This window comes from Oryzias latipes, chromosome 1 (genome assembly GCF_053564925.1).
Source record: "Oryzias latipes strain Hd-rR chromosome 1, Olatipes_Hd-rR_3.1".
Lineage (NCBI taxonomy): Eukaryota > Metazoa > Chordata > Actinopteri > Beloniformes > Adrianichthyidae > Oryzias > Oryzias latipes.
Genome location: NC_136237.1, coordinates 27,665,697 through 27,689,732, shown reverse-complemented (window position 1 = coordinate 27,689,732; position 24,036 = coordinate 27,665,697). Strand labels below are relative to the sequence as shown.

At 37.6% G+C, this 24,036-nt stretch overlaps 2 protein-coding genes and 1 long non-coding RNA gene across 3 annotated transcripts; 2 read left to right on the top strand and 1 right to left on the bottom strand.

Annotated features, from left to right (window-relative positions):
• Positions 1-90: 90 nt before the first annotated feature.
• Positions 91-16,867, top strand: LOC144994479 (S-methyl-5'-thioadenosine phosphorylase). Its single transcript, XM_078952401.1, has 8 exons — positions 91-265; positions 2,035-2,121; positions 2,237-2,295; positions 2,403-2,570; positions 8,889-8,991; positions 9,224-9,463; positions 15,420-15,542; positions 16,185-16,867. The coding sequence occupies exons 1-8, from the start codon at positions 242-244 to the stop codon at positions 16,221-16,223; spliced, it is 843 nt and encodes a 280-aa protein (XP_078808527.1). The 5' UTR covers positions 91-241; the 3' UTR covers positions 16,224-16,867.
• Positions 16,868-17,405: 538 nt separating this feature from the next.
• On the bottom strand, positions 17,406-19,208 carry cdkn2a/b (cyclin-dependent kinase inhibitor 2A/B (p15, inhibits CDK4)). Its single transcript, XM_023957296.2, has 2 exons — positions 18,772-19,208; positions 17,406-17,973 (listed from the first exon to the last, which is right to left on the bottom strand). The coding sequence occupies exons 1-2, from the start codon at positions 19,165-19,167 to the stop codon at positions 17,686-17,688; spliced, it is 684 nt and encodes a 227-aa protein (XP_023813064.1). The 5' UTR covers positions 19,168-19,208; the 3' UTR covers positions 17,406-17,685.
• Positions 17,853-21,573, top strand: LOC144994480 (uncharacterized). The gene is made up of 2 exons (XR_013658038.1): positions 17,853-17,991; positions 21,460-21,573. It is a non-coding gene; the product is annotated as an uncharacterized LOC144994480 (long non-coding RNA).
• The last annotated feature ends 2,463 nt before the right edge of the window (positions 21,574-24,036 follow it).

Below are 24,036 nucleotides of genomic sequence, written 5' to 3'. Positions count from 1 at the left end.
ATGATGTCCTTGAAAAAACCAGCGCCCCATGGAGGCAGAAAACCGCAATCGCAATCAACAATTTAAGTTCAACTTTTGCCCATTGACTGTAGGACTTTTATTTTGAAAATCTGGTGACCGGGAAGAGAAATGTTTGATGGCCGTCTTTTTTTTTTTTTTTCAAATATTTTGATTACGAGCGTTAACGGTTCAGCGCATTCCCTTTTGGTCAAATCCCACTCTTCATCCCAGAGGCGTTGTCATGGCGTCTACGGTTCACGTTAAGGTAGTACTCTGTTTAAAACGGTGGTAGTGTTATTTAAAAACAAAACAAATAAAACATTTGCTGCTTTAAACCACTGCTAGGAACCAGAACGACAACAGAGGTTACAAACCCGGAAATGCAGGGACAGGCTGGTGTGTTAGCATGCTGGGAAAAGTAAATGTGAAAGGCTTGAATTATACCCAAGCCTTCAGGAGTTTCAAAATGTGCTAATATATGTATGGCACGGATCATATATATGAGCATAAAAATGTCAACTACAAGCTAACGACGCGTTGCCGGACAGCTTACATGCTGCAGCTTCTTCTTGACCTCTTGCTAGTCGGCTGTCAGCCGGCTTTACTTCCAATTCCAACTCATTAGTTAATGTTTGGAGACTTAACTAGACTACAGTAATCATCTAATGGAGCATTATTGCACTTTACGGTAACAAATGTTTTTTTTTACATCGTATTATTTTCTTTCATGCTACTTATTTTATGATAGTTAATCATTAAAACAGCTGTCACTCAAATCTTCACTTCACCTAGGTCACATTGATGGAAACTTACATTGTGATTTTGGATTTCTTTTTATTCTGGACTAACAATACAAGTTAGTCACGCCTGCCTACAGATATAACAGATTTGAAGAAATATGGATTTCTAATTTTGAAGAACACATGAAAGGAGTAACACTTAATAGGGATAAGGGAAGAAAAAATAAAATAATGTTTGTGTAATGAAACTTTAGCAGCGGTCACATAATCGGCACAAAATCCAATTTAATTTTTTTTCACTTTTTTTTTTTTTTAGGTCTGTTAGATTCTCATATCTGTTGTACTTTAGCATTTCTTAAATAATTTTAGTAATAAAGAAAATGTCTGACTTGAATCAAGGTCATTTTTGCCTTAAAATTAAATTGAACAAGCTAAAAAAGGCTGAGACGATTGACCTTTTGGGCATATTTTAGGTTGGTGTACCTAAAAAAAAAAAAAAACCTCTTATTTTGCATTGCATTTATAAACAAATGCTAGATTATAGATATCCTAACTTTATGCCCAAAATAATAGAAAAGAACAGTTTTTGTTGCTTGCAGCTTTCAGCTCAGATCTGCAGATGAAGCACTAAACGCAAACAGTCCATACAGGCTTAGAGTTAAAGGTTATTTAAGACTTTTTCTTTCAAAGTAGGATTATTATTATTATTTAGACATTTACATTTGTAACTTGAAAATGTAATAATTAATGTTAAAGTTTTAGTTTACCACACAAACACGTTTGAGTAAACATTCCACTCATTTTATCGTAAACCTTTTATAAAATTTAATGTATTAGACTTGGGTATTTAAAAATAAAAAAACATTTATGTCAGGTTAGAACTTAAATAAAATTGAAAAACAAGTTCTAAGCATTTCTTTTATTAAATTGTAAACAGTGGCAATTTCCCATTTTTTGTACTATAAATCACAACTTTGTGAAATTCTTTTCTAGACCAGTTTTTTTGTTTTGTTTTGTTTGTAATCATCAAAACTGCCAGATGTGACTTATACTGCCCACATTTTATAAACAGAAATAAATAAAATGTACTTAAGACAGCAAGTTAAATTTAATTGATGGTTTCAAACATTTATAAAACAAAAGACGTTTAAGAAGTGAAACTTCATGCTACTTTTAATAATAATAGGATTGCTTAGTGAATGTTACTGTAAAATTACAATATTGATCTAACTTAAACGTTCAAACTGATTGTTTTACAGACCCCATAACTACACTTTTCTAAATGATTTCCTAGATTGGAATTATTGGAGGGTCAGGATTGGATGATCCTGATATTTTGGAGGGAAGAACGGAACGCTATGTGGACACGCCATATGGAAAGGTGAGTTGTGCTGATGCCAGGGATTGTTCTTGTAAGCATAAAGGCTAATCTTCTACCTTATTACATATATTGTAACTTATTAATAATATGTAATATTTCTGTTTCCAATGAAAAGCCATCAGATGCTTTGATCTTGGGGAAGATCAAAAATGTGGAATGTGTGCTCCTTGCAAGGTAGGAGAAACAAACTAGTAATGAAAATGGTAGTTTTTGTTGGCGCCACCTACTGGAAAGTGCTTGTAAACAAGAAAACAGACTGAATTTTGAAAGGTTCCTGGCAGGCATGGAAGGCAACACACCATAATGCCATCCAACGTGAACTACCGGGCCAACATCTGGGCTCTCAGAGAAGAAGGCTGTACACACCTGCTGGTCACTACGGCGTGTGGATCGCTGCGAGAGGAGATCCAGCCGGGAGACATTGTCATCATAGATCAGTTCATTGACAGGTCAGTGAAACCAGAACACCATCACTTCTAGACAGTGTTGCTGCAAGTTCCACCCAATTTTACAATAAAATAAATTCAAACAAATAGTTATAACTTAGCATTGGTTTGAAGAAGAGGTAGAAAATGCCTTTCAGTTGCTTTTGGGTAAATCAATTCATGGATTTGATGAATGTCTATTGATAAATATGTTGTTGTTTTTTTAAATCCAACCCTGGATTTTAGTGGAAGATGAATATAACCGTTTCAGCAACCAGTTACACCTGTAGGCTTTGTTTTCAAAAAAATGTCAATAGTTTAGAGAACATAGTGTTCTACGAATAGCATAGGGTTCAGACACTGTCCTTTTACAGCAACAGTCAATCATATCAGATTTTTTGGCCTCCCTGTCCTGCAAGTTTGACCTGTTTTCCTGCTCCGTCGTACTGATTCATGACACCAGCTTGTCATCAGTCATTGCAGAAAAACAAAAATCCGTAAAAATAACACCGCTGTTTGAATTGGGTGTGCTGGAAACAAGTAAAACATGGAGGACAGGAAGGCTTCTGAGCCAGAACAGAGAGGGAGACAATCAGTGAGAGTATTTCTTTTTTAAATTTTTTTCAAACTTTGTCAGCATTTTCATCCACAGTATTCAATTACAGTATTGTTGAACTGACATTTATAGATATGTACCAAAATATATAAATATACATAAATGAGTAAAAGTGAGATGTAACTAAAAAGTAAAACATAAAAGAGTAAAAAAGTACCCTTCCCACCCGAGGCTCTTAAAACAAATGAAGGAACACTAAAAAGAAAGGATGATTGATAACAGTTTACTTCCCATCCAAGTCATCATATATAAAATATTAAGCAAGCACCACATATTGTAATGTAGAACGACCGGGTAAAAAATCAGTTTGGTTAGAATGTACAACTTTTGGTAATACAGTGTCAATTCTATAGTAACTGGTAGTTACTAATTAATAGGCTCACTGGTCTACTGGAGCTGCATTGTAGGCCTCCTTATGCAGCACCGATATTGTAGCCTGTCTCATGGTTAGTGGTATTTTTTCTAAAGTAAATACCTCCTGATACACAGCTTTAAGTATTGGAGCCAATTTATCTATAAAGGTTTTATGCCGTGCAATGGGGAAACCATCGGGTCCCGGTGCCTTGTTGCTCTGCATGGAATTAATCTGAATCAGGAGCCTTTATTGTCATTGTACATAATAATACAATGAAATTGTAGCAGCCTTGTAGTGGCAAATACTATAAATCTAAACAAAATAATCACAACAACCGATAAAAATACAAGTAATAAAAAAATAGAATAAAGTGAAGTGCAATAAAGTGCAATACAATTCATTAATTGCCTGTTTAATTTCATTGGTTGTTATTTTATTATCAATTTCTTCTCATTCATCTGAGGATATTTGGGGACTAGACAAACTCTCATAAATGTGGTGAGACTGCTTTCATCAACCGACTCTGAGGTGTAGAGATTAGAATATAAGATTTTAAACTGGTCATTTCTTTTCTCTAAATGTAGTGCCCGCCCCCTTCGAGGTTTTACAAATTTCAGGAATGGTATTGGCAGTCATGGATTTTTTGGTCTGTTTGTCCCCATGGTTATAAAATGTCTGCCTTGACTTAAAGATTAGGCGCTCTGATTGTTGAGTAGACCAACTCTTCCAACTCATTCATTATTTTATCTTTTTTATTTTGAAAAGATGTATAAGAAATAATGTGGCCCCTAAAATAGGCCTTCATTGCTTCCCACATAATATTCATTTGCATGCCCGGAGTTTGGTTCAGGTCCAAAAAACATTGTATCTGGTCAGACAAATGAATTTTTGGATAAACGTTTAGGGTGCTCATGCAGCTCGATATCCAGATGTACTGTTCATTATATTGACAGTCTAATATGTTGGGAAGAATCCTATGATCTAATACAAAAAAAATCTATTCTTGAATATGGTTGGTGTACTGGTGAAAAAAATGAAAACTGTTTAGAAGTTAAGTTGTTATTTCTTCAAGGATCAAAGAGCGCATGAGATTCCATAAAATTTGCTATAACTGTACCCACTTTAGACATTTTGCTATCGAGTCTTGGGTTTGATTTATCAAGCTGTGGGTTATGGACACAATTGAAGTCATCTGGTAAATTCCCTAAAAAGTTTTGTTAAAAACTTGGGTCTTCCCAGTTTGGTCCATATACATTTGCTAAGGTAAAACACGTCTTTAGATGGCTACGCTCAACATCCCCCCCCTGGATATTTCTGACTGAAGTTTTCGTATCATGTTTGTGTTGGAACTCCAGTAAAGAAATAACAATATATATGTTTACTTGTGTGCCAGTATTCAATCCAGAACAAACTCAATTCCAGAATAAGACACTGTGATTTTATCCAAAAATTTGCTATTCCAGTTCAATTATATTTAGAAAAAAACGAGGTACCTGCTGAATTCATCCCCAAAATGGAAGTAATGGGACGTGCTCGCTGCATTTTGTGACTGTCAGCTGATAAAAATCCTCTCCTCCCCAATTTATATTGTTGAACTCTAATGTTCAATGTTTTTTTCCCCCCAATCCAAATTTCTCTCTCTATATATATATATAAATCTTTGAAGAACTTTAGAAACAAACAGCCATATTTCTCGTCTTGTAAAGCAACCGAAGATTCTGTGATAAACCAAAGTTTGCACATCTTGGTCACCTGTCTTGAACAGCTTCCAGCCCCAGTGGGGCTGTTTCTCAAGTCCTGTTGCCTCATCTTGATGGTTTTCATGCTGGAACTCATCCAGTCAACTGTGCAGCTTCAACCTTCTCAAAGCTGGCATCTCGTGAGCCGTCTATCATCAGGTCTTACCCCTCAGAAATGTGTCCTCTGATTCAGGTGAGATTTGGGGTCTGCCAGACCCCTTCCTGTCAGAAATCCCCCCAAGTTCCTGTTGAAGAGAGGAGAAAGAACTCACTGACAGCTTTTTGTTGTTATTTGTAAAACACACTACTTATAGAACCACAAAACTGTTCAACTAAAGCTCACGAGGGTTTGGCAGCACATTGCTTTCCAGCTCTGCTCTCTGAAATGTTTTTTTTTTGTGTGTATTTCTGAAATGTACACATTTTTTCAGTTTTGGCTAACTTTAAAAAAAAAAAAAAACTCTGATAGTTTGTACAATTTCAAGATATCTTCTGACACATCCTTCTCAATTACAAAACACAACCTTGAAGGCGCAAGTCAACATGTTTAGCGAGATCTTTTGAAACAGATTTTTCTTATGTATAATTGGGAAAAAGGTTCATCTCTTCTTGGTTTTGCATTGAAGATTAAAACTGGGGAAACTGCAGCTTCCTTACGGTGTTAGAACCAATGTGATGGTGTGTCACCTCTACAGATAAACTCAGCTTGTGCCTTCTTCCTGTGACTCATGTTTCAGTCTGTCATTTTTTCTGTGAATTTTTCTGAGGAGTTCTTTACCTGTTAAAACTTGTTGTTCTACCAAGTAAAGTAAATGAGTTTGTTTTGTTAACAAAGTTTTGAGGTAAAACCTTTATTTTTAGGCGGTAGGATTTAGAGAAGCAGTGTTTCTACTTCATTAGTTTAGGGCCTTCCTTTTTCAGTGAACGCTTATATGATATTTTTTACTGTTAAAGTAATTCTCTTTGCTTTTGTCTTCCTCAAAAACACTCAGAATTCTGCTACTCAGACCGGTAGCGAAACTTGCCTCTGTAACATATTCTCATCCTGAAAGAACTCAGTTGACTCCCCCTTTCGTTTCAAAATTCAATTTAATATTCCTGAATGCTAATGAAGCCTTCACAGTTTCCCCCTCAATATTTGTCTTATTTTCACCCCGTTTTCATTCATCTGCTTCAGCACAGTTATTAAAATGATCGTACATTTTGTTGTACAAGCACCAAATTTGGCATAGATCCCCTCTTTCAGAAATTCATGTTAGCCATGAGAAAATCCAAGATTTGAAAATACATATGATAAATATAAAATATACATATGATAGTATTCTGTAGGTACCCCTCAAGTTTACTTTTTTTTTTTTAAAAGGGGATCCTAAAGGTACATCCATACCAAATATGGTGCTTCTACAACAAATTGCACACTTTGTCTGAAATATCAGCCTAACCGGCTCCACTAAGAGCTTTATGTCGTTGTAGATCAACTTGAAACCCCGCCTCCACCTGACATCTGAAAAAGGAATTCTCTTTCTGCCTTAAAACTAAAACTGTCTGTTCCTTATAATGTCATTTTGATCTATTTAAATCCAAATCTCACTTGTTTTCCAAATTAAAATGTTTCTTAATGTTATTTTGGTTTATTTTCTGTTTGTGATAGGCTTAAATTTGAAAACTTTATAGTAATATTATTTTTAAAAGTCTCAATTGTTAATTCATAGTTTTGATGCCTTCAGTGTGAATCTACAATTTTCATAGTCATAAAAATAAATAAAACTCTTTGAGTGAGAAGGTGTGTCCAGACTTTTGGTCTGTACTGTGTGTGTGTATTTATATACACACACACATATATATATATATATATATATATATATATATATACACATTTCCATATTTCATGGAAAGTTTTTGACAATAAAGTTTCTTAAACATAGAGTAAATTGTTGCATTAGTAGGACAGCTGCATTTGCAAAAGGCAAAAACACTAAAAGATGAAGGATTTCTGTTGTTACTAATCATACTAGTTAAACTAGTATGATTAGTAACCTGCCTTTCAACATTAAACAGCCTTGGGTTTTATGGCCTTCTGAATGGGAAGCGCATTAACTAACAGCGCTGTGTCTTATTTATCCAGAAGGAAGAAGGAAGTTTCTTGTTGAGACTTGCTCAGACTTGTCCCGATGCATGTGACATCTTGCTTGTGACAGCATCAGTTGATCTCTTCCCTGCTCTTTATTTTCTACAACTGTAGAGTCTAGACTGTAGAGTCGGTTGCTATGGACACACGCCAGCCTCATCTAATCTTTACAACATTTTTCTCAAATTGCTTCCTGAAAATGGCTTTCATCCGACTTTAGCCGCTTTTGTTCTGTTTCTTTTACTTATGACCTTAATGTCTTAATGTCATTAATACATTTTCAACTGAATCTCAAGCAAATCAGTTATATTCGCCCATAGTTTTTATTCTCTTTTTTTGTTAAAATCCACCCGAGCAAGTGCTTGAAAATTGTTTGGAATGACGCCGCTCTACGTAGCAGCGATTCAGCAATGACAATGCTTGACAAATACCAGGCCGACCTAACTCAATTTCTATCGCATAAACGAGCATTGTGCTCAGCTCAGGCTTTATCCCACACGTGAGAGTTATTGACTTAAAGCAGGACAAAGAGGGCTGAGAAAATGCAGAAAAACATGAGGCTTAAGGGCTAAGTGCCCGGGTTATGAGTAAGACTTGAGGTTGACGCATTTTGAATGTCTCATATCATTATGTTACCTTCAATGAACCCTGAGAAAAACAAAAACAAACATGTGCAATCAAGATGAATGGTTTAACAGTATTGGTAGAAAATTAAAAACTTTCTATTATTTTGACGTTTACATTGTGGGTTAATATTACCTCTGTCCAACATGAACACAAAACAGCAGTTGTTTGGATGAAGGAGGTATGTAAATAACTCAAATTATAAATTGCATTTGTAGCCTTTCAGTATTGTTTGGAGCTGTAGCAAACTGCTTTTTCTCCATCACATTAATGAAACTCTGTACGCATAAAGTGTCGTGGCTGCAGGAAACAGAATCTTCTTATGGGAAAACAGGAATCGGCATTTTCACTGCGTTGATTATATGACGTCCTCATCGCTTTCCTCACTCAGCACAGATGGGTTCTGAGTTTATAAAGGGAATTTTTAAAAAGGCTTTTTGGATATTTTTAATAATCACTATTAGAGCTGGGTTAAAGAAAAATGGATTTGTTTGAATTGAACTTGTCCTTACTTAGAAAATGCAAATATATTGTATTTTGTTGGTTTTTCTGTAAAAAACCTTCCATTTATTTTTATTTTGAACATTCTAAATCACAAGTTTTGTTTTTTAATCTAAACAAATTATTTCTAGTTGAAAATTTAAACATATTTTTAATGAACTGTGTCAAGTTTAAGTTAAATCAAATTAAACTGTAATTTTTGTGTGTACCAAAAAATCAATCACTATTTCTTTCTTGAGTTCTTCAAAATCATAAACAAATGAGGTAATCTACTTTGCTTCATCAAAAAGAATTTGGAAAATGTGGAGTAAGAGGCTTTTCCCTGGACTGGAATGCATTTATGATCACTTGGGCTTTCTTTCCTTCTCTGCTTCTCCAGGACGACCAAGAGACATCAAACCCTGTACGACGGGCAGCCCTCCAGTCCTCCGGGGGTGTGTCACATTCCCATGGCTGAGCCCTTCTGCAGCAGAACTAGAGAGGTCAAATATACAAAAGCTATATATATATTAAAAAAAAGGAAAGTTGAACTGAACCAAAAGCAGAACAATGCTCTCTGCTTATTGAAATTAGTTCAATGTGTCCCTGTTTTGAAAACCGTTAGCATTTAGCTCCTTTGAAGACACAGTTTACCTGTGATTTAGTCCAAACTTGGAACTTGTTACATTTTGAAATAATTTCTTCACAAATTCTGCTGACTGTATGGGCTGACAGGTCTTGGTGGAAGTGGCTCGAAGTCTGGGGGTGAAGTGTCATCATCGAGGGACCATGCTGACCATCGAAGGGCCTCGCTTTTCCTCGCGGGCCGAGAGCCTGATGTTCCGCCAGTGGGGCGCTGATGTCATCAACATGACCACCGTGCCAGAGGTCGTCCTTGCCAAAGAAGCTGGCTTATGCTACGCCAGCATTGCCATGGCGACAGACTACGACTGTTGGAAGGAGCACGAGGAGGCAGTAAGTGCCATTCTTGAAAGAGTTTTTCTTTATCTCCAAGGAGAAGCAGGGGAGGGATGGCGCCTGATCCTGCCTAACCTTCACTGCATCGTAACACAAATAGCAACTTTAAAGTCCCACTCTGATCTTCTTTTGATCTATTTTATAAACATTCCCCGTGGTCTTTTAATTATGATGATGCTGTTTTGAGACAAAATAAGAAAAAACAGTCATTTTCTTATTAGTTCCTGCAGAGCGGCAGGAGTTGATCAGAAATTTGCCTCCGAGTTGTGGGTGGGACTGTTGGTTTGGAAGTAAACCTCTGCTGATATCCCCTCATCGCTTTGTTTACGCGCTCTCCCGCTAGCTGACAGTCCCTAACATTATTGATGCAACAAAAATGCCGAGCAATATTGGAGCTACATGTCAGCTCAGACGAGGAAAATGAAGACAAACATGGATCTATTTGTTTGCAAGTGGATGCATCAGAATGGAGCGGAGCAGGGAGACTTTGGCCCGCCCTCTTCACTTGCTTTGTCACCAAATGAGCGACCTTGGACGCCTTTCCGGCAGACTACTCTAGCAGTGTTTTACTCGGTTACTCCCCTAGGACGGTTCAGTTAATCAACTCACCTGTTCAGCGTCATATTTAAGTCCAGGTGTGCAGTTGTTCCTTCTCTTCCTTACCCCAAGCGCTGCGTTCGTCACCCCATCCTCCTCCCAGGCTTCCACCTGTGAGCTCCGTGGGGGGTAGTTTATTACCCAAAAGTTTTATGGAAATCTTGTCTCATGGAATTTTACGGAGCCTTATGCCAACTTAAAGAATGTGAAAATAAATATTGTACTGCATGAGTTGTCTGACTGAAAGAGATCTTTTTCAAACGACACGTTTAATCTGCTCCTGATTCACAACAATTTGAATGAAGAAAATCTCAAAAATGCGATTTTTGAGCTGATATTAGTTGATATATGTCCTCCTTCATAAGAGAAATGATACAAGAACATGTTACAAACACCAACAACTGATTACCTATTTGATTCTTTGAGGAGTATTTTAAAATGAGGCTACTCATAGACAACCCAGAAAAACAATAAAAACTTGCAATGGACCACTGAGTCTCTATTAACTTATTTTGTTTTTTGGTTTTCTTTTAATAAAAAATATGAATACTGGTACTATCCTCTTCCAGATCGTAATTGTTTAAAGACAAATGTTTTTCAGTTGTACGTTTTATTTTATTTTAGCTCATATTAACTTGTTAATGTTGAGGGGAAATATTTTAGCTACATTTTAACAGTTCAAAATAAACTCAAATGGCAGAAAATCAGGCAAATCAGATCATTAATGGAATGTTGTTGAAGGAGAAGTGATGAGGAAAATATTGTTTTCTTCATTACATTTACAGTTGTTTCAGAATATTTACATGTGGTGGTACATTTAATTGTGCATATTGAAATGTTACAGCCAATTTATTTTGAAAATATAAATATCTCAAAAATAAGAATTGACATTTAAACTTTCAGGGGGATGTTGTACTGGAGTGTGGCACTTTCATTCTTCCCTCGTCATACTATCGTGTTTTGTTTTATTTTTCATTCCCCCCCCCCTGAAATTGGGTAAGAAAGCTTGACTGCAGCCATATATCATTGTCATTTTTTCATACTTTACTTTATTAATATCTCCTGTCATACTATTCTAGGTTGTACACTGCTTTTCCCACCCTGTTACATTTGTAAGTGCGGCATCAAGCCTGGCCTGAATACTACTGTGCTTTAAAATATTTAAAATGAACAAAGTTCTGGAAAAAAAAAGATTCTGGTTTTGCAGCTGGTTTTCACAACAAACTGAAAATCAGGTTGGAAGCTTGTCAGCAAACGTAACGGCTTTTTTTAACCCTCGGGAAGTACCGCAAACACACTTCTAAGGCCTGTAAAACAGAAACTACCTTTGAAACAGTAAAACGTTTGAGGTCAGGCAGGGTCAAGTCACTGTTTACCATAGAAGGATGGAAACACATGTGAGCATCTGACACAGCTTTTATTGTGCAAAGAAAAAAACTACCTCCTGATAACATTGTGCAGTGCCATTCAAAAACCCAGTGTGGGTGGCTCGCGTTGAGTTGGGCAATAAAACTATTAATTCACAATTATAGTCCAGTCTTCCCATGATGACTGTATGACTGTAAAACCTATGATTTTACTGCACCAGAAAGTGATAACCTCAAAGGTGGTTTCACCTACAATTGAAACTGGCTTTGAGTTTTTGTAAAGCTGGGAAATTGGCATCGTTTAAGTCGCAGTTTACTAAAAGTTTTGTGTTCTCAAAGAAAAATTGTGAAGTATTTCTTCTGGTGACTATTATGGTGTCAAAGGGGACTTTTCTTTTCAGTAATGAATCGTTTGAGGAAGGGAGATGTTTCTGCGGCTTGTTATTGCTTTTGAGTGACTTGTGTTCTGGCAGACGGTCGCCATACTGCAGTCGATATACCCCGTGTGGGTTCATTCTGGTTGACTTGTCACCGATCCAGCCCGACTCACAACTTTGCTTCCGAGTTCCTGCAGCTGACCTCTTCCCCCTCCTGTTGCAGAAGGCTCGCCACATCCTTCCGCCACCCACCTCATTCCCTCCCTTCCAGCCCTGCATTACCTCCGGGCCTCTCCTTGCACCCCCCCCCCCCTTCCCCCCACCTCCTCCTCTTCGCATTTGGCTTGCATGCCAGCCTCCGGGGGAAGCTCTGCCAGAGGAGGTTGAGTCACTGTCTTTATCCTGACAAATACCACAAAACATCAGCATATTAATGGAGTGGGACATAAAAACACAGGACTAAAAGGAAGAGTGTCTGAGGGTTTCAGAAGGTCAACTTGAACACAGGAAACATTTTTTTCTCATTTGCTTTGTGTCGTGTATTCTAATGCATCCATTTTTGTCAGATTTGGTATATTTGTAAATAGTTCAAGCAAATCTTCTGCATCAAGGAAGCAAAATGATGAGGTCCGTTTTTCCTGCAAACAGTTGTTCGTGTGTGCAGCATACAAACGTTCACTGAAATTTGGGTGATTTTTTTGTAAATCTATTCAAAGATCCTCCCCACGTTTAGCACTGAGAACAGATCACAGCTGCTGACAGGTCATCATACCCTCTTATGTCTATAGTCGTGTCAAAGGACAACCATTGGACTTCTTCATCGAAGCCTTTTGGAAAACAAAAGCAGCGAGAGCCAGGGCAGTTCACAAAGTGACCTCTATTGGTGGATTGTGAGTAAAATGATCTTAATTCAATGGAGAGATGAATGTACTAACAGTCTGGTTTAAAAAACATTTTTCTTATCTGCACTGAGATTGCATTATTTTCCGTAGGGTACATTTTCGGATCTTTTTTTAGATTTAATGTTGAAGTGACACGTAGATGGGGATTGGATTGTTTTATTAAAAGGTGAACATCAAATCTTCAGCAGGTTCTATTCCTCCTTCCTATTGGCCTGTTTTTCTGCATGTCTGCTAGACCAGATCAGACAAACAAAAATAATGTGTTAGAATGCAGGACACATCCTGGTGAAAGTCTAATCCTTCTCTGCTGTTGTGGTGTTATCCATTGACAGCTCTGTACGCAGTGCTTTTTGAATAGCCATGAAATGAATCCTTAAATCTTAAAGACCCACTCTGATCATCTTTTAAACTATTGTAAAAGGGTTCCCGGTGGTCTGAGAAATGTGATTATGCCTTTTTTTTTAGCCAAACTTGTTGTTTTCTAGGACATTATTTCTGCAGAGCGACACTTGCTCATTGGAAATTTGCCTCTGAGTTGTGAGCAGGACTGTTGGCCTGAAGAAAACCTCACCGCACTTCCCACAATCCATCTGTTTACATGCTCCCCCGCTGTCTTACAGCCCTTCGCAACCCCAAGCTAACAATAGCGGTGCAACACAAATGGTGAACAATATTGGAGCTGTACAGTTTTGAGGCAGATATCAGCTCAGGCGAGTGAAACAAAGACGAACACGGATCTATTAATCTGCAGGGGGATGAATCAGAACGGAGCGGCGCTGCCAGTTTATTCTCTAAAAGACAAATACAATCTTTTTCAAACTGTATTTTTTTCATCTGCTCCTGATTCACAACGATTTGTATATAGAAATACTAAAAGGACCAATTTGAGCTTAATTTCCATCATGAAAAAATGCCTTAAGAATGTGTTAAAAACACCAAAACACCATTTTTTTATCAGAGTGGATCTTTAACTCTAATTTTGATTTATCCTTGAACCTCTTTTATTATAGTTTTAAAATGCAGGAAAAATGCTTGAGAACCCTTCAAAACTTTCTTTAGAAAGAATGTTTAAAATTTAATCAATTACATAGCAAATGCTATATAATTGATTATGTTTTTATACTGTATAATTAGTTTCCCTTTAATAGTGGTGTCGTTTATCAGTTAATCAGTTTGATGGACTTTGAAATGAAGTCATTTCATAATTGCTCTTTAGTGGGTCGACTGTTGTTTAAATGGCTCTATATCAGATTTTAATAAGTATAGTCTAAGGTTCGGATTATGCTGGCGATGTGAACTCAAAACGAAACTTTGCTGACTTAGCTCAACTTGAACTTCTAGGAGCCAGATGTTCCAGATTTTTAGAGAAAATGCTAAATAACTGTAAAGTTATTGTTCCTTATTTGATGTACATTACATGTACGTTTTTATTTTATTTTATACGTTTACTTTTATACAGAACTAAAAGGAAAAAAAAATGTTAAAGTGCCCATGTTAAGAATTTGATAAATATAAATATACAGTATATATAATTATCACAGCACATTGTGTGTGGTTTAACATGACTTATGCTACAATAACAGACACTTTAATGTTATTCCATTTGATGAACGTACATATTTAGTGGGTATAAATTTATGGCTATCTATGGTGCACTTAGACGTAACTTTTGTAAAAAGTGTGATCTTCTTTGATTGCTCCGTTTTAAGCACAAATTTTCTTATGCTGTACAACAATGGTTATAGCTGTCCAGAGGGGAGCTGTTTAAATATATATATATATGCATATTCTTTTGTATATTCTTTATGTACTACTTCTACTAAATCACAAACAAATGAACTCATGTTTATGTTCAGGTTAACACCAGTAGTAGGAAAAATAATGAAAACTCATCAAAGTAGGCCTAAGGTACAAGAGAAAATGCTATTTTTGTCTTGCGTTGTTTAAACTTTTCATATGTGTACATTAGCTGCACTGGGATCATGCTGTTTCGCACAAGAAGTCTTTTATTTTGAAAGGAAGTCATACAAGCTTCTGTCAAAAGTGAAAAAGCTATTTTAAATCTTGAGAAAACGCCTGTTTTTATACACAATTGTTTTTATTCTTGGCAAAATAGAAATGTAGTTCATATTTATCATAAAAGTAACAATATATTGAATGCAAAGCAGTATTCAATTTTCTTAAAGGGTAAAATAAAAACACTCTGGATCCTGCGAGGTTTTAATTAAAGAAAGTGGTTCAAATGGCTCTTGGTGCTAAAGGTTGCAGACCCCTAATGTAGCAGATCTTGAAACAAAGCTACAAACATGTTCAATAACTATAACAAAGGTTGAATCATTGCAGTCAGATTATGTCCCAATTTAAATAAGCATTTGTCATATTTTGGCAATACCAAATTCCCCCAGCAGGACCCAGATTTTATATATTTTTTTATATTTATTTATAAGTTTTTTATTTTTTATTACACCTTTATTTACCCAGGAATTGAGATTAAGAATATCTTTTTCAAGGGAGTCCTGGCTAGGGTGAAACGATAAATTACATTTACAATAAAAATGTTAACATTCAAAAACATAAAATAAATAAAAATGAGAGCTTATGTAAAATGGGTACAGATCCGCTCTAAAGGTGTTGCCAAAAAGCAACAATTCAAAAAATGAAATGAAAGTGACATCAATGTCATGTTTTTTTTTTTTTTTATATATTTCAGGTCTGCGTGGACAACGTTCTGAAGACCATGAAAGAGAACGCTAATAAAGCAAGCAGCATCCTGCTCACTGCAATACCCCACATCAGTCAAGTGGACTGGACTCAGACAATAAAGACTTTGAAGGTAAGCCGTTAAAGCTACGGTGATTCACTGAAGCAGAACCTGAAGTTGGTACTTTAATTGGTTTCTCAGAGTATCTGCCTTACGTTGGAAATGTTTTCTCTGACAGAAAGGTTCATCAAGCATGCCATCGCAGCACTTCCACAGACTGAACTTATTTATTAAAGTCATTATTGTTAGCCAATCTTTACATCTACAGGGAAGTGTGACTCATTGTGCCGTGCTGCACCTCTGCACACTTGATTACACAAACTTTTCTAGATGTGAAAAAAATGGTTACTTAGGTTCTTTTTAGATTGAGAAACGTTTATGTATCGAGCTAAGACGTTTAAGTCATTTCAATCAGTAGTTTTGGAACCACTTAAGTGAGATTTGTTGATAAAGATAAGAGATCCTTTTGCTGTCTCTATTTTTCTGCAACTTGCTAAAAAGCGAGCTTCCTCAGAATTGTGGCAAACAGTAAATCCTCATAAATGCAGCTCGTGCAGCTTGTTTATAGGTCGATACCCTCATAAAGGTTTTTTACACAACACTTAAAGGAACTGAAAGCAGTGTTGGCAGCTTTTTTCAAAATGTCGTTTTTCATCTTTTAGTCCTAAAAATCTCTCTTCTTTTCTGTTTTTTTCTTTGCTTTATCTGTTGCAGTCAATGGCACAATCGTCTGTGATGTTACCAAAGCACTGAACCGGGAATGAAAACGAGCAGCAAGGGATAAAAACAGCAGACAAACTCAACTCTGCCTGCGGATTCGTCAGCAGTGTATCAGGAAAAGTGCCTCACACTAATAATACGTCAAAAATCAGCTGGAGATTCAGTGTTTTATCTGTGCCACTCATTTTTACAGATTCACAATTTGTCTCCGGAGAGTTTTAATGCTGTCTTTGTCATTACAGCATTTGCCTTTGTAGATCTTCAGGCAGAAAATACTGTATGCCTTGAAAGCTTCATTATCACTTCAGTTAAATGTCACTCTAAAAGCTATATATATATATTTTTTAAATTCATTTTGGGAAGTCAAAAGTTCGCGTTCTCTGTATTAAAGTTACATTGAAAATAAACCTGCTGCAGGGTAAATCAAACACATTTCACGTTACCTGCTAATATTCAGTATTGGAGTGGATTAGAAAAGCCTTTATTGTTTGTACGTATCCAGACTGGTAACTGAAGTACTTTATGTGTATTGAAATTGGCAGTTTTACTTTGTCACATATTATATTTTTGCACTTACACTGAGCTTTACTGCATGTTTTGTTTGCATCCACTTCCTTTTTGTTGCCTAAATTTTCACATTAAAAGTGTCACGCCTGGCTGAAAACAAAAACTGTAAATATGATGGACTTGTTTTGATTATTCAACTTATTAAAGGGAATAGTTGCATTTTATAGATGTTTTTTCTGCATAACTAAGATCTTTTTGTTTTTAGCTCCAAACCAACTTAATACTAAAGTGGTAAAAAAATTTAAGTCTGAGGAAAATCCAGCTTATTTTAAAACATGTCCAGATCTACATGCTCCTCGTTTTTTTTCACCTCACTGTGCTTTTAAATTGTTTTTCTCTTTTTAATTTTTTGCAGAAATGCAGAGAAAGAAAATATATTTTTGCAATAAGCTGTAAGGGGCACTTCCATGCTTTACAAAAAGTGAAATATATTCTTTTTTTTTTACATTTTTAACTTTCTTTTTCTTGGTTTTGAATCTATTTTTACTATCTTTTTTAATCCTTTAGGAAAATAATAATGGAGCAAATGTTTCCTTTAAGGAAATACTCTTAAATCAAATGTATATGCACCAAAATCATAGTTTTAAACAGTGTTTATGGTTTCTTGTTTGTGCAATCATTAGACCATCATTTAATCACAGACTAAACTTTCCTTTCAATTTAAAATTTATTGTTAGACATTTTGTCTACTTAAATACAGGACCATAGTTATTTTTAATGAAATAATTTAAAACTAATAACAGCTGTACATGATTTTTTTCTTCCTAAACCAAGACAGTCTCTGACGCTGCATAAAAAGAATAAAAATAAGACTAAACAGTCTTGATCTGTAATAATTATATTAAAATAAAAAGCAAGTAGTCCATTTAAAGATAATATATATTGCAAATAAATATAAATATAATCTGAGAGCAGACAAAGGCATCACTTAATTTAGTTTATGGGCCGCTTCCGGCCTGTTCAACAGTCCTGGAGAAAGGAAAGCAGCCACGTCCGCGTGGCCGTTCTGCCGGGCCACATCTCCCGGCGAGCGGCCCTCCCTGTCCTCGGCCTGCGGGTCCGCTCCGGCCTCAACCAGCAGTTGCACCGTGTCCAGGAAGCCGGTGCGCGCCGCGTCGTGCAGCGGGGTCGCGCCTGTGCTGCTGTCCGCCACGTTCGGGTCCGCTCCGTGCCGCAGCAGCACCTGGGCCACCGCCGTGCTCCCCATCATCATCACCTTCATCAAGACATCACAGTGAGTCTGCGGCCACACCCGCGCGTGGAAGCGCCAAACGTTTTGCGCTTTTGATCGAAAACGAGCCATTTTTACGCACTTTTCAGCACTTGAGTCTTTTATGCTCAAAACCGAATTCACTGTTTTTTTTATGACAAGCAAGAAATAAAAAACGTTTTCCTGGAATAATTGATTGTGCAAATTGTTTCTTTCAAAGATAAATAGGCCAACATAATAAAACAATAATAACAAGAGTTTAAACATTTAGAAATGGATGTCAGAATAATCTTTCATCGGTTTGTACTTATTAAAATGTCTGATTTTTGTGAAACAGGCCTTTTCTTATTTTGGTTTAAGGAAGTGCTTCATTCATGCTTTTTCCTTGTACTTTACTCAACATTTTAAAACGTATCACTTTTAGCCTGGTGAGATTAAACCGTGCCGTGGCGTGCCGTGTCAACGGGTGTGTGACAGAGGAAGAAAGGTGGTCATTTAAACGCGCACATTCAGTTTCGTTTCTTTAATGACTAGAGGTGAACCATTTAAGTGTTTAGTTTTCACAGGAACGATTCGTGTTTTATTGCTGAGAAATGACTTAGGATTTTCTAATCGTGGCGGGATGGATTTGATGGAAGGCCATCTGATCTGGGCGTATAGATCATCGAGCGTCGCATTTTCAAAACATAAACAAACCCAGCTGAAAAACTAAACTAAACTAAAAGAAAGCCGCTTCTATAGGCGTGACAGTGTCGTCTGCTTGTTTGTTCTCTTTATTATGACTTAGTTTAAAAGCGCACTGACCTGGACAGCGGTCCGTCCAAAGCGGTTCCGTCCGTTAACTTCGGCTCCGGCCGACAGACACCTCTCCACCTCGGCCGCGTTCCCCTTCGCTGCAGCCGTCGTCAGATCATCCTGCAGAGTCATGATTGTCCCAAAACCTGCTGCTGCGAGAACATCCGCGGCCCGGCGATGCTTGTGTGAGGAATCCGACGGAGCGAGTTTTGAACCGGAGACTGACTCTCCCCCACCCGGCCTTGTTCGTCTTCCTAAGTCCAACTCCGACAGTCTGGTCCTCGGCGGTGTCCGGCTTGACGGCCGTCCGCGACCCCGGCTGCCTGAGCGGGGTGAACAGCCCCTGCTTGTCCCGCAGACGCTGGGTTTGTGTCTGGACTTGTTTGAATTGAATGGGTGGTGCATCGCCTCTTTATGCAGTGGTGCATCGGCTCCTACTGCAGAGGCGCCACTGCGCAGGCGCAGTTGACAGGCTGTCAAAGTCAGCTGCGAGGATGCAGACAACCCCAAGAAAGATGATTGAAAATAGAAAATTAAAGTATTTTTTTTTCTTTTTTTGTTCTTCAGTAAACCCCCTTATAAATAATACATATTGCATTATTTACTAATTTAAGTTAATTTTTGAAAACCTATGTTTATCATGTTTTGAGTTTTTGTATTAATACACTTATAATTACTTATAGATTAAGTTTAAAGTAGATTTTTTTTCAGGGTATGCACCTGTTTCAACTTTTTAGACTTTAGACAACCGGTCAACATAATACAGTGAAATAGGACTCAACTATTGACTGGATAAAAGAGCAGGACTGAATGTTCCTATTAGTAATAAGAAAAATAATAATAATAATACATTTTATTTGTTAGGCGCCTTTCTAGGAACCCAAGGTCGCCGTACATAAAAGTGAAAATAAAATAAAGTTAGTCCCAAACAGGAATATTTCTATAGAGAAATAAAAAGCCATTGCTCAGCCATTCTATTGTCAGAATAAGCACTCCTGCTCTGCTACCTTATTCAAGTTATCCAAGTTATAAACTGGCCAATCAGATGCCTCCTGACCGGCGAGAGAGAGGCATCTGAATGAAGAAAAGAAAGAAATGTAGACTTACTGACGCTGTCTGGTTCCAACATTGCAACATCCATATTGTGAAAAGATGGTGATTGAATTGGCCTAATTTTGTTGGAACCTGAAGTAAGCCATTTTCTATGGGTGGTGTTACACTCGCTCGGTCCAGTCTTATATAAAGTCATTGGGCTCAACAGATGAATCCGGTGTTCTCTGAGCATTTTAGAAAACAGCATGAGTGTTTAATATTATGAAATGGAAACATAAGAGATTTCTACCACCCACACATCTTTGGTGTTTTTGCACTTATCTCTTTTGTCATTTTCACTTTTGGAATGAGGCAATTCTATGCACAAATCATAAGGCTGGCCACTGATTGTTTCATTGAAGATTTAGCACTGCCTTGTACCCAGTGCTGTTGTATTTGGTAGATTTTGGTGTTCCTTCTGTTCTCCACTCTACCAAGAAAATGAAAATAAGTGGATGACTTAGCAGGTGTTGACACTCATTTTTACTTCAAATCTGCTTGCACAACTTTCAAAATGATAAGTCTTTTTTTCCTAACTACAATGAAGGACTCCGTGTAGTATGCAGGAGCTGATAAAGCGGGTGCTCTTGCCATCAAAGCTATGTTAGCAGTTATGCACGTGGAATGCTGTGACTGTTTTGAGAATAATGAAAAATATGGCAAATATGAAAAGTGACAACAATCCAGCAAACGTTCAACTATAATCTCTGCAGATGAACAAATGATGGCCTCCACTCAAGGAACCCTGTAGGTCACATTGATCAGTTGTAAAAAAAAGAGTGTCTGGTACGAACCAGATGATCGATTTGTAGCTATTTCTACGTTCTATTTGCTCTATACTTTTTCTTTTTCTTGTCTGATCTAGCCTAACTTTTCCTCATGTTCCTCGTGTTCTGCTGATACAGTAGTAGAAATCGATGGTTTTCTACGGGGTTCTGTTTGGGTCAAAAATATGCTCTTCTAATACAAAACAATCAACAAAGAAGCATCGACAGGCTTAAGATCTTGTTTAGTAGCGCATAGACATTAACAAATGTTCGCATGTTTTATTTTCTTGTGCCATGATCTTTAGTATTGTCCAAAACTGAGTCCAAAAAAAAGTCTTTCTAAAGTTTTATGACCTTCTGTCCCACATTAATTTGAGAGTAAAAAATAACAACAAAAATCAAATTAGAGGATCATTTTATCATTGTCTTGTTAAAAAAAAGAAAAATGCCATAATGTTCAGGAGTCCAGAGGGGGTTGCATCCCCTTCCCGCAGCGACTCCCTGTCTGTTGGCCAGCTAGCTGCCCAGGCGGCTATAATAGTTAATAAAGAATGACATTATTAACATGAGCTGAGTAATCCATCAGCATGTGATGATCCATGCTGATGGATCCCCTCCCCTTTTCCTCCATGTAATATACAACTTCCTCAGTTGTTCTCAGTGGATAATGTTCTCTTTTAATGGCAGCATTCAGGTCTTGTGGGTCAATGCAGATACAAACTTTGTTAGGTTTTGTTACAGTCACCATACTATTTACCCACTCTGTGGATTCTGTTTGTTTGGTTATTACTCCCAAGCATTCCATTCTTTTCAGCTCTGTTTCAATTTTGTCTTTCAGAGCAACAGGCACTTTCCTGGGTGCATGGACGACTGGACTGACATCTGGATCTGTTGTGATATCCAGTCCAGGCAAACAGCCTAATCCAGTGAAGAGATCCTCATATTCATCAAGTATGTCACTCTCTGTTTCAAGCACATGCAGTCTTTTATTTCCTCACATGACGCTCCTCCCAGAATTGCAGGTGCCTTGTTCTTTATGACTTCAAACTCCATATCATAGTTTTTTTCTTTGTACGGACATGTCAACACGATTTTTCCTTTAGTTTGAATTTTTTTGACCTGAATACGCAACAAGCTTGGAGTAAGATCTGCTCACCTTTTTGTCCAATCTCAGCTTTCTGAGGTCCCTCATGGAAATGACATTACATCAGCTCCAGTATCCAGCCTGACTCTCATGCCACTTTTCTTTCTTTGTTTCCCTCAGCATTCATCTGCGAGACTGGGTGTTCATATTTTTCTGCTTGTATGGAGCCAATGAAAAATTCTTGATCACACTTTTTTACCTGTTGCACTTTGTGGTTATCTTGTTGTCTTCGTGAATTACACATTTTTGCATAATGAATGAGACTTTGCACACTTGTCCATAAGCAGGACATTTTCTTGGCTCATGCTTGTAGCCACATCTGGTGCAGTTTCCTTGATTTCTCATCTTTATGCTCTGTGACTTTAATCCATCATCTTTCTTTCTCTCATGTTGTTTTTACTTGGTGACTTTATGAACAGGAATTTCAACCTCCTCATGTAGACTTTTGAGCTGACTCCGGCTTAACTCACTGGCCTTACAAAGGTCTATTGCTTTTTGTAGCGTGAGGTCAGGTTCTTGAAATAGTCGTCCTCTAACTTGATCATCCATTACTCCACAAATGAGTCTATCCTGAATCAGTGAGTCAGTGAGATGCTCGAACTCACAGTTTCTTGCTTTATTCTTCAAATCAGTCACATACGCATCAACAGTTTCTGAATTTTCCTTGCAGGCATGTGAAGAACAGGTGTCTCAAATACATCACATTTTTTCTTGGCTTACAATGCTGCCTGAACATCTCTTTCATCACATCGCAGTCATCAACGTCTTCATCAAAGTTAAATGTGTTGAATACCTTAACTACCTCGTCCCCAGCCACGTGCAGGAATGTGGCTCTTTGCAGCGCGTCAGACTTTTCATCGATTCCGCTGGCGACAAGAAAAAGTTCAAATCTCCGGATTCAGACCTTCCGATTTTCCGCTAGATTTCCTTATAGACTTAGTGACGTCTGTGGTTTCATCTGCTCCATTTTCTTCCTCTTTTCCGCTAAGTTTCTTCACTTCTGACAGCATGTAATACACGATGTGTACAGAGTCAGGTTTTCAGTCTACCGTCTTTTTATTCAGTTTTCTTTTACTACATAGAAACAGCACAAGCTCAAACCTGTGGACACAACGAGTATAACACCTCCATTACACTACAATTCACAAACATTTGTGGCTCCTTCTCTAAGATAGGAGCGCTTGCAGCTGCGGGGACGGCAATTGGCAGGTTTTAGGCCGTTCCAAAGTCTGGGAAATAACAGATGATAGAAAACCGATAGTGTGCAATTTTTTTCTTCCAAGCACGGGGATGGCAACCCCCTTTGAATTTGCACCCCGGGAAATTGCCTGTGTTGCCCGTGCCTAGAACCGCTACTGCACAAGGCTCAACAATAACACTTTTTGTTGTGAAACAGCATTACAATCAGTCATTAAAAACAGTTGCTGTGGGTCAGAGTTGGAAGAGTTTTCCTCAAGCTTTAGTTTTTAGCAGTGCTTGGACCTTTTGATGGTCCTACTCCAATTAGCCCTGAAAAGGGCTGCAGACCTGTATGCCTTCAGCAGGAGACGCACCTCCTAGAAGCGTTCCCAGTGATCTTTTAATTATGATTATACCTTTTTTAGCCAAAAAACCCCCACAAAAAATTGTATTGTATTCTTGGACATATTTTCTGCAGAGCGGCAGGAATTCATTAAAAAATTGTTGGCGGGATTGTTGGCATGGAGTAAACCTTCCGCCTTCCCATAATCCATCCCCACTAGTTTACAGCTTCTCACATCCCCGACCTAACATCACCGAAGCATCAAAAATGCCAAGAAATATTAGAGCTATCCAGCCACACAGTTTTGCGCTCTGACGAGGAAAACCAAGACGTACATGGATCCTTATTGCATTAGCACATGGATCTGGTCGTCTACAAGTGGAAGCATCAGAATGGAGCGGAGCAGGGAGCTGCCAACTGTGGCTTTTATGTCTTAGATAAAAGCTTTTTCCAACAGCATTTTGCTCTTGATTCACCATGAGTTGAATAAAGAAATACTCAAAAATGCATATTTCTGAGTATTCAAATTTGCACTGTCTGTGCTGTGGCTGAATTGTACAAAGAAGTGGGAAGTTTGATGTGCACCGCTGTCAAGTTTCAAGTCATTTATTCTCTTCGTTTTCTGTTTGTTCACAGTTCCCCATTTTGCATTATTCTTCTTCAATACGTCAATAACTTTACACATTGTCATGTGGACCAATCACCTCAAATTGCAGAAGGAATTCTGTTTATCCAGCACGGCTGTGGGA

Excerpts from the sequence above, each read along its gene's own strand:
- LOC144994479 (XM_078952401.1), top strand. The coding sequence starts at position 242 with ATGGCGTCTACGGTTCACGTTAAG. Across the intron at positions 2,571-8,888 it reads ATAGATCAGTTCATTGACAG|GACGACCAAGAGACATCAAA; the intron begins GTCAGTGAAACC and ends CTGCTTCTCCAG. Across the intron at positions 8,992-9,223 it reads TCTGCAGCAGAACTAGAGAG|GTCTTGGTGGAAGTGGCTCG; the intron begins GTCAAATATACA and ends ATGGGCTGACAG.
- cdkn2a/b (XM_023957296.2), bottom strand. The coding sequence starts at position 19,167 with ATGCACCACCCATTCAATTCAAACAAGTCCAGACACAAACCCAGCGTC. Across the intron at positions 17,974-18,771 it reads TTGGACGGACCGCTGTCCAG|GTGATGATGATGGGGAGCAC; the intron begins GTCAGTGCGCTT and ends GTCTTGATGAAG.